Source organism: Phyllobates terribilis, unplaced genomic scaffold, assembly GCF_046119375.1.
Source record: "Phyllobates terribilis strain yellow unplaced genomic scaffold, ASM4611937v1 Scaffold_1__5_contigs__length_1240528914, whole genome shotgun sequence".
Lineage (NCBI taxonomy): Eukaryota > Metazoa > Chordata > Amphibia > Anura > Dendrobatidae > Phyllobates > Phyllobates terribilis.
Window position 1 is genome coordinate 320,854,990 of NW_027362761.1, and position 10,940 is coordinate 320,865,929.

Consider the following 10,940-nt stretch of genomic DNA (forward strand, 5'->3'; position numbering starts at 1 on the left):
ATTTATTATTTCCATAGGATTTTGACCATCACTGCCCATGGGTGAATAACTGCATAGGGCGCAGGAATTATCGCTATTTCTTCCTGTTCCTGCTGTCTCTAAGCACACACATGGTCGGGGTCTTCTCATTTGGCCTCATATTTGTCCTACACCATCTGGAGGTTCTGGGAGAAGCCCACACCAGTATTACGTATCCTTTCAGTGTTCAAAAAAAGCACATGGATATTCTAGTTGACCTTCTGTTACAAGTTTGACAGACGTAGTACAGTTTCACACTGTTTTCTTTATGGTTAAAGGGAATCTGTCACGATGTGTCACTTACTGGGCTGCTTGCTGCAGTTTTGATAAAATCACTGTTTTATCTGATGCAGATCTACCAGTTCTGCGAATTCTGAGCTCTATATAACTCCGCCCAAACCACTTATTGACATCTTTCTGTGTACACTGTGCATAGGCAGAAAGCTGCCAATAAGTGGTAGGTATGGGGTTCTACAGCTCTCATGAATATGAAGGACTACATGGCAGCAGGTTTACTAGTCTTCTAGTGATAATCTCCTGCTGATAAAACAATGATTTTGACAAAACTACAGGAAGCAGCCCAATAAATGACACATCGCTCCAATCAGGGTCTCATGCCCCAATTCATCAAGTCCGACTATTTTCTTGACTGTCTTGAGGGTGCATGTAGGAGGAAGATGCTCCTGATTCACTAAGAGGTTCATGTCTCTTATTGACGTCTGACAAGTAGCGTGTGCCTCGCCACAAATCCTACTCCAGTCCCTGACTGGAGTAAGCTTTGTGGCGGAAGGTATGCCACAGTTTGTCATAAATTAGAGGAGCTGTGATACCATGCCTTCGCTGCGCCCCCGACCCATCTCTGCTCCTCCTATTTTGGCGGAGGTGGGGGAAGGTGGCGTAAATTGCTTTGAAAAGGTTTTGCACCACTCCGAGTTACGCAACAATTTAGCAACTTTTCAACGCAATTTACTCCTTAATTTTGAGGAAACCGCTGGGATGAATCAGGACCTAAGTCTCTATATGATGCTGCTCTCAGATTCGACGGGAAAAATATAGTGACAGTTTCCCTTTAGTCCATAATTGCCATATCTCAGTGATTTTTGCCATGATTGTTGGTTGGTGCAATATTGTGCTGCATTGCCTTGAAAATAAATGACCGCGTACTGGTGACATATTATATTGGTAGGCATCTTTTCATAACGTCACTAGATGCTTTACTTGTATGCAAGATATTCACCCTCCAAAATGGATGATTGCTGGGCTATAACATTTATCCAGCTTGTAAAAGGGCAGACATTGCTTTCTATTATGTCTGATATAATCCCAGATCATAAATTGTGTAAAAATTCTTCTAAATCCCAGGAGGTGGTACTTTTGTCTTCATGGTCGTCAGACGCTATGCTGTTTGTAGACCACCTGTCTGATAACCAAAGGATTTGAGAATCCCAAAAATTCTGGGCACATCTATTAAGACTTGGTGTACCAGTGTGGTGAAAGCAAGTTTGGAATTACTTTGGGGTGTGTAGTGCTGATCAAAGACAGGGATGTGTGTTCTAAAGCATTTTTCTCTGTATAAAAAAAAATTATCTTGCTGAAAATATATTTTGGAATATGAAAATCCTTAGCCTATGGATCCAGAATATCGGTCATGTGTGTGACTGGCCTGTTTTTCATTCCTGTTATCGGTCTAACTGGCTTCCATATTGTTCTTGTTGTACGAGGTCGCACCACCAATGAACAGGTAAAAAAAAAGACAACTTGAAATATTCTAAAAAAATTGGCACATGTAAGATTCCACATCAGCTTTGGAAAATTGAGCCTAAAGTTAGGTAGGGGTGCTTGCCAGAGGGCCATGTTACCGAAAAATAGCTATAGAAGTTAAATCAATTGTGATGAAATAAGACATAAATCAACTAATATGTCTACATCACTTGCTCTCTTTGTGGTGATCTGCTTGGATCTGGCCTTCAAGTGTCATCTAGAATAGCAGAATTTATACAAGTAAAAGAAGTCCAAAAGGAACATTCACAACCATTGTCTAACCATTTCATGTTTTCGTTCTTACATTAACATTTTGCCCAGGTGACTGGGAAATTTCGGGGTGGAGTGAATCCATTCACCCGAGGATGCTGCGGGAACATACAACATGTTTTGTGCAGTCCATTAACTCCAAGGTAAGAAGGTGTATGGCCATTGGTTCTGTAGCTTCTTGTTGCCTCCTATGCTTCTGGTTTTCCTATACTACCAGTCGTAGGTGTTGGTGAGGTGTCTTCTATTGTGCTGTTGCCTTAAAGAAGAGTGCTCTCCTAAAAAATCATCTCCCTCTGCACTTCAGAGTAATCACTAGTAAGTCCAGGTCCAGTTTCAGTCCGGTTTGCAGCATGTTACTAAAGGTTTTCATTTCCTTCTTATTGTCTCCTTGGCAACAAACTTCAAACGGTAAGTCAGCCTTCACCTTAAAAAGGTGAAAGTGTGGAGTCTGTTGTCAAGGAGAAGAAGCAGCGGACAGAAATCTGCAGAAGCACTCGCAGCAAAAAATGTATTCCTTAATGCCTTATCAATTTGTATACAACATAAACTTACCACTCTCCCCCACACAGCTCTCGACGTTGTACCCCCTACATCTCCTCCCTCATCTTTGTCTACCACCCTAACCACACTCACTGTTGTGCTAGTGATCTAAGACTAACACCCACCCTAACATCAACCTCCCCCTACCATCTCCAAGACTTTACTCATGCTGCACCAGTTCTCTGGAGTGCACTACCTCAGTCTATTCAATTAATTCCCAGTGTCCACAGTATTAAGCATGTCCTACAGTGATTCTTAGGATTCCCTCACAGTGAATAAAAATCTGCAGTGTGTCTTTTTCTCCCTAGCACTTGACAATTAAATGGTTATTCTAAATTAGAATTTAAAGAAAAAAGTTAGAATAAAAAGAAAACGCGTGAGACGCCAACAAGTATGTTACTGAAATATATAGACAGAGGAACTTTTATTTATTTTTTTAAATAATTCCGTTTAAAAACTTGTTTTACCTGATTTAACAGTTAAAGGTTTTTTTTCCCACGAAGACATTTATCACCTATCCATAGGTAACAAGGGTCTGATTGTTGGGACCCCCACTGGGTCCTAAAGACCCCTTCTTCTTCAGTTTGCTCTGGACTGAGCATTACTGCCATAGTTCCATTCATTGTCTATGGGACTGTCAGAGATATCAGACTGTTGTATTCCCATAGACAATGAATAGAGCGGCGGTGCACAAGCAGAATCATTTCACCATTCCAATGTGATAACTTGCATATAAACCCTTTAACTAAATGGCCTTTTCTTAAGTTGTAAATATCTGTAATGTGTCCTAGTCATCTACAATGTATATACAGTCACTGTACATATCTGCCCATTAAAAGACATTCTCAACCTGGGTAACGGTGTTTGTTGGAATTTGTCACTTTTACAATGATTGATAAACGGATTTCTAGAATTGTGTAAAACTGTAAGTATATCACCTAACAAGAGAACTGCTCTGCTTAATAAGGTATGTGGTTGAACCAAAGAAGAGGCCACCAATCATACTTAAGCCTCCATTTATCCGTCAAGATCTCTCAGAAAGGCAAATTACGGTGAAGATCAGCGACAATGGTATCCAGGCTAATTTACACCGCTCCAAGGTGACTATCAGACTGAATGTGTTCATTTGTCATCCCTCTATTATTTCATATTTTAATTCATATTGTTTTCCTTTTTCAGTCCAAAGGTAGTCTAGAAGGTATAAATGATAAATCGCTGGATATACAGCCAACTCTACCTCCAAAAGGAGACCCCACCAAATATTCAGACATGAAGGCAACACTGGGAAGTACTGAAGGTAAAAGCAAAGAAGGTTCTTTGGTTTTCACAATTAAGGTCACTGATGGAGCGACAGATTGATGACCTCTCTCTTTATTATTTAGTGGAACTTCCTTTCTTGGTAATTTCTTTAGAGAAATGCTTCCTGTAGTTACTGATCAGAAGAAGCGAGCATTTAGGAGGCATTTTGTGTTTTGTGTTTTTTCCTAAACAGAATGCGTCAGATCTTAAGGCGACATTTTAATGGTACTGCGGTCACAACTTCAGCATTTTAAGATAAAGAATTTCCTCCTTGGTGGTGCACATCACTGTTTTGTGATTTAGATCATTGTTGGGTTTCATGTCCCATTAACTTGTGTTGTATAGATCAGACAAACTAGCTTATAGAGTGTCCTGAAGCACAGTGCAGAGTCTTTAGAGCTATCTAGGACAGGTTTAACCTTCCTGCACCCTTTAATGTTACCATTGGAATTCTCATAGTTAAGAGGATTTTTCAAAGACCCCAATATTCTAACCATGAGCTACTGTATTACCAGCACCTCTCGCCACAGATTAAGGGTTAGAACAGTTACTGGAATTTTGCACAATTCTTTGGTATGTAAATCTTGGATTTTATTGTATTCTCTTATAGACAGTGGACTATCACCAAAAATGATCAGTCCCCCAACTCCAGCCATGTATAAGTACCGACCAGGATTTGGAGCAAATCCCAAAGTACACTACCACCCTGCAACAGAACAGGTAAAATTAATAAGCTGTCATAGTACTTGAACTACAGATATCTTTTTTTTTTTTTTGTTCTCTCCTGAGTATTTTGTATTATGGTAAGTACTAAGAATGATCTGCATTTTGTAATTTACACAAATGTCTTAGAGAACCTGTCATCAGGGTTATACATATTAAACTAAACGTATTGCCATAATGGCGCTGGTATACTGATTTGAATACATATTTTCAGTGAAGGAATCTGTAGCATGTTTTTTATAAAGTCATCATTATAAGTTTTGGTCGCCGTACATCGGGGAGGGACTGTGGGTAGGGTCTTTGGCTCTGCCATGGCCCTTCTGCTGTCTATCTTCTTCCTTATTTAAATTCCGTGCCGTGTTAGCCTCGGGCAGCACTTGCGCAAATTGATCTCTCAATGGGCTTCAATACAACGGCACCGGTAACTGCGCATGTACAGATTGATCTTCTGGTAGTCTTCGGGAAAATGGCAACGGTGTCAGCGCATGCACAGATTGAGATCTCTGCTCAATGACTAGTCGAGATCTCAATCTGCGCATGCATCGGCGCCATTTACCTGAAGACTGCCAGAAGATCAGTCTGCACATGCACTGTTACGGGTGCCATTTTATTGAAGCCCATCAAAAGCTCAATCTGAGCAAGCGTCGCCCGCGGCTTACATACCCCGGAATTTAAATAAGGAAGAAAATAGAAGAAAGACAGTTCTTTAACCCCTTACTGGCCTGGGGCGTATTAGTGCACCCCAGGCCATCACCCCTGGTTCAGTGAGGGCTCCGGCGCTGAGCCCGCACTGAACTGGGCACATGTCAGCTGATATGTGCCCGCAACAGCCGCAGGTGGAATCGCGATCCACCCGCGGCTGTTAACCAGTTAAATGCAGCGACATTTAACAGCGCCGCTCCAGAAGCGCGTCACTTACCCCGCCCACCGGTGACCCCACGTGATCGCGGGTCACTGATGGGTGGGCATGATAACCATGGGTCTGCAGCAGACCCCAGTGGTTGTCATGTAAAGATCGCTATGTGCGCCACCTAGTGGTCGGCGCTCATAGTACAGGAGCATTTCTGCTACATAGAGGGGATGAGCAGGGGCAATCAGACAATTGCTGCTTCTAGTCTCCTATGGAGACTATAGAAGCATGCAAAAAGTTTTTAAAAAAATGTTTTTAAAAAAATGAAAAAAATATAAAAGTTTAAATCACCCCCCTTTTGCCCCATTCAAAATAAAATAATAAAAAATAAACCCCACATACACATATTTGGAATCTCCCAATATATCAATATAAAAAAAGAATTAATCCGATTGGTAAACGGCATAACGAGAAAAATATTCCAAACGCCAGAATTATGTTTTCTTTGGTCACCGCAATATTGCAATAATGAGCGATCAGAACATAGTATCTACCCCAAAATGGTATCAATAAAAATGTCAGCCCGGCACGCAAAAAATAAGCCTCCACCCAGCCCCAGATTCCAAAAAACAGAAACGCTACGGGTCTCGGAAAATGGCGCCTTTTTTTTTTTTTTAAAGCAAATTTTGGATTTTTTTTTTACCTGTTAAATAAAAAAAGAACCTATACATGTTTGGTGTCGGCGAACTCGTAATGACCTGGAGAATAATAATGGCAGGTCAGTTTTAGCATCCAGGGAACGTGGAAAGAAAAAAAAATCAAAAAACTTTGGAATTGCATTTTTTTGCAATTTCACCGCACTTGGAATTTTTTTCCTGTTTTCCAGTACACGATATGGTAAAACTAGCAATGGCGTTTAAAAGTACAACTCGCCCCGCAAAAAATAAGCCCTCACATGGCAATATTGCTCAAAAAATTAAAACGCTATGGCTCTGGGAACAAGGGAAGCAAAAAACGAAAATGCAAAAACGCAAAATCCCAAGGTCGTAAAGGGGTTAACCAAAGAGAGAGTGTTGCTTCTCCGATTAATTTTTTTTTGGCTACAAGAGACTAAAGTTGGCCATGCACGTTGGATAGAAATACCCCAGTGGCTAAACAACCAGTGATTGTATGATGAACGATTGTCTTGACAATGCAGCCATGGACAATTTAGTCTAAATTGCCCATTACAAACTGGGAAGTAATTTTCAGTGTCACAGGGTGAAAGGACGAGTTATCTTTCTGGGGACATTCCTTTATAGAAGCACTAGCGTCTACAGGACAGAATTTTAAAAGAGGTTGTCCACTACTTTCAACCCCTACACACTGTATCATGTGCCCTGCCAGTCTCATGGCATCAACATAAAGTGGGTGGGAGTAGTCCCATAACCACTGCAGCCTTCACATTCTGTCTGAGCAGTGAGAGATGTGCGTATTCCTTTCCATCTCCAACACCCGTTATTGTGAATTTACAGTAATTATAATAGACTTAACTAAAAGCCACAACCAGAACACAAGTTGAAAAAAAAAATGTAAACCATGTTAAATTATTAAATATTTCCTGTACATATTGCGAAAATTGTCTGTCTGTTTCAGATTGCTATGCAAGAAGGTCTAAAGGACAGTGTGTTCTTGGAGGAAGACTGCAGGAATCATGATTACCAGTCAGCGCCCAACCTGGATTTTCAAGAGTACCGCAAGAACTCCCTCCATAAGTCTTACCAGTCATCCCCGCTGCAACTTGACAACTTCACTGCCAACTCGCGCTCACTGAGCCTGAAGAATTCTGGGCGTCGTGATTCAGAGAAAATTCCTCTCCAGATGGTGAAATCGGAGGGTGACAGTACTACACCATACAAGAGTGTTTTTTCCCCTAACGCCTTGTCTAATCGCAATGGGAGTTTATCTTATGACAGTTTGCTCAACCCAATGCCTCCAGCATCTGGTAAATGCACTGCACACACTGCCGCTGGTTCTGTCGGATACCATTCACCATATATGTCTGCCAAAATGTGCCATCTAAGAGGAGCAGAGCGGCAACCAGCTCAGAGTTTCAGTCCTGTATTAAGCAGGGCTGCTGGACATCAAAGAGAGCCTTCTCCTGTGCGCTATGATAACCTTTCCAAGTCAATTATGGCCTCAATCCAGGAAAGGAAGGAGATGGAGGAAAGAGAGAAGCTGCTACATTCTCACACAGATTCTGTTTTTGCAGACTCAGGGGTCTATGATACCCCGAGCACATATAGCTTACAACAGGTTAGCTCCCTCTCGGAGAACCCACGCGGTACTTCAGGCCGTTATGGTTCAAAGGACAATCTTTTGGGAGGGGCTACCAGTTTCAGCTCCAGGAACCCTATTCTACAGTCCTCTGTGTCCTCGCTTTCTAGTGCAGTCTCCAGAGCTCCTAGGACTTCCACCACATCTTTACAGGCTGATCTGGCCAATAACAATATCCAAAGTCATCAGCCCTTGCAAGGACGGGTTAGTAATGGGTCATACAAGTCACCTGGACATCAAGTTCCATCTTCACCCTCTGGAATACCTAGGTCGCCCTCTTATGGGGGAGGGAAAGCCGTCACATTTCTTAATACCATGGAATTTGTAGAAGGCACCTCCATGGCCGTTCCAAGGTAAGAACATGTCTGTGCAAAATACTTTCATCATACACAGCGGTTGTTTGATTTAGGAAAATCAGTCTCTTCACCCCACACCCAGCTCCCTCCATGGCTGCAGTTTGTTTTATTAAAAAGCAAACAAACTGTTCTTTACTCGCCCTCCTGGGTCCAACGCTGAGTCTTCGCCTCTACTCCTGGTGTCTATTATTGTCTGCAGTGCTGACATCATGTCGACAGCACTGCAGACAATAACTGAGTTCAGCAGTGCTTCCTGGGCGGCATGAGCCACTGAGCTCATTTATTGCCTGCAGCACTGCAGACAATAACAGAAACTGGGAGCAGCAGTGGAGACTTACCGCTGGACCTGAGGAGGATGAGTAAAGCACAGTTTGCTTTTTAAAACCTACTGCAGCCGATGGACAGGAGATTTCCTAAACCAGAAAGTCCCTTTTAAAGACAATGGCTATTCTAGTTTCTTTTTTTTGTTTTTTGTTTTTTTTTGTGGGGGAGAGTGATTTTAAATTGTTTAAATAACATTTGTTAAATTCACAACTTAAAAAAAAAGAAGACATAAAAGCCATGATTCATCAAGACCTTGTTTTGATGGGGGGGCATGGTGGTGTCAGGCTCCCCCGATTCATAAAAAGGCGCCACCTCGTCATGAATCTGGAGTGTCTGACGAGTGGGGTGCCCCTCTGCTCTACGCCAGAAATCTTTTGGCAGATCTGGGAGAAATTGGCGTGAAATGCCAAAAGTCAAAACATTTTTGTGCAACTCCGGGTTTCGCCCAAATTTAGAGACTTTTCAAAGCATTTTACACTAGATCCAGAATTCTGGTGAAATTGCTTTGATGAATTAGGGCCTAAGTGTTTTTTGGGGTTAATAGGCAATGAACCTATAAGTAATGTGGACAACAGATTTCTAAACAATAGACCAATTCTTATATTTTGTATAAGTTACATATTTACAATTCTTCTAATAACCTAAAAATCAGCTCCATGAACATTAGTGGTTTCTTTGCTTTATCAGGAGATGTCAGCTTGGAAATGCAGTGCCATGAAATCAGAATAAACCTTTCCTGCTTTAGGTCAATTAGGATTACCATAATTTTTAATATTTGCCAAATGCCAGAATAATGAGAGAGAGAATGTTTTAATGCATTTTTATTACTTACTTCAAAGTCAAAAGTTTACATACATTTCATTAGTATTTGTTACCATTGCCCTTAAACTGAATGACTTGGGTCAAACGTTTGGGATATCCTTCCACAAGCTTCTCACAATAGTTGGTCGGAATTTGGCCCCATTCCTCCTGACAAAACTGGTGTAACTGATCCAGGTTTGTAGGTCGCCTTGCTCGCACTTGCCTTTTCAGCTTTGCTCATAAATTTTCAATAGGATTGAGATCAAGGCTTTGTGATGGCCACTCCAAAACATTGACTTTGTTATCCTTAAGCCACTTTGTTACCATTTTGTCAGTATGCTTCGGGTCATTGTCCATTTGGAAGACCCATTTCCGCCCAAGCTTTAACTTCCTGGCTGATGTCTTGAGATGTTGCTTCAGTATTGCCACATAATCTTCTTTTCTCATGATGCCATCTATTTTATGAAATGCACCAGGCCCTCCTGCTGCAAAACAACCCCACAACATGATGCTGCCACTCCTGTGTTTCACAGTTGGGTGTTTTTAGGCTTCCAAACTTCTCTGTTTTTCCTACAAACGTAACGATGGTCATTATGCCCAAAACGTTCAATTTTAGTTTCATCAGACCACAGGACATATCTCCAAAAATTAAGGTCTTTGTTCCTGTGTGCATTTGCTAACATTAATCTGGCTTTTTTATGTTTCTTTTGGAGTAATTGCTTCTTCCTGGTAGAGTGGCCTTTCAGCTCATGTTGATACATGTTGATATATATATAATATTATAGATACACAGTGTGAAAAACTTGTTGCATCATTCCCAAGAAGACTCGTGGCTATACTAGCTCAAAAGGGAACATCTACTCAATACTGAGCACAGGGTCTGAATACTTATGACCAAGTGATATTTCAGTTTTTCTTTGTTAATAAACTTGCGAAAATTTCTGCATTTTTGTGTTTTCAGTCAAGATGGGGTGCAGAGTGTACCTAATGAGAAAAATAGTGTGTGTGTGTAATATAAATATATATACAGTACAGACCAAAAGTTTGGACACACCTCATTTAAAGATTTTTCTGTATTTTCATGACTATGAAAATTGTACATTCACACTGAAGGCATCAAAACTATGAATTAACACATGTGGAATTATATACTTAACAAAAAAGTGTGAAACAACTGAAAATATGTCTTATATTCTAGGTGCTTCAAAGTAGCCACCTTTTGCTTTGATGACTGCTTTGCACACTCTTGGCATTCTCTTGATGAGCTTCAAGAGGTAGTCACCGGAAATGGTCTTCCAACAATCTTGAAGGAGTTCCCAGAGATGCTTAGCACTTGTTGGCCCTTTTGCCTTCACTCTGCGGTCCAGCTCACCCCAAACCATCTCGATTGGTTCAGGTCTGAAGACTGTGGAGGCCAGGTCATCTGGCGTAGCACCCCATCACTCTCCTTCTTGGTCAAATAGCCATTACACAGCCTGGAGGTGTGTTTGGGGTCATTGTCCTGTTGAAAAATAAATGATGGTCCAACTAAATGCAAACCGGATGGAATAGCATGCCGCTGCAAGATGCTGTGGTAGCCATGCTGGTTCAGTATGCCTTCAATTTTGAATAAATCCCCAACAGTGTCACCAGCAAAGCGCCCCCACACCATCACACCTTCTCCTCCATGCTTCACGATGGGA

General features: G+C 41.4%; 1 protein-coding gene across 1 annotated transcript in view; it reads left to right on the top strand.

Moving 5' to 3' along the window:
- Positions 1 to 10,940, top strand: part of ZDHHC8 (zDHHC palmitoyltransferase 8) — an 82,801-nt gene that overhangs the window by 55,312 nt on the left and 16,549 nt on the right. The window contains exons 4-10 of the mRNA XM_073675808.1: positions 18 to 190; positions 1,657 to 1,759; positions 2,101 to 2,192; positions 3,557 to 3,689; positions 3,769 to 3,886; positions 4,499 to 4,608; positions 7,097 to 8,130. Of these exons, the coding sequence (XP_073531909.1) occupies positions 18 to 190; positions 1,657 to 1,759; positions 2,101 to 2,192; positions 3,557 to 3,689; positions 3,769 to 3,886; positions 4,499 to 4,608; positions 7,097 to 8,130 (1,763 nt within the window). The remainder of the gene's footprint in view (positions 1 to 17; positions 191 to 1,656; positions 1,760 to 2,100; positions 2,193 to 3,556; positions 3,690 to 3,768; positions 3,887 to 4,498; positions 4,609 to 7,096; positions 8,131 to 10,940) is intronic.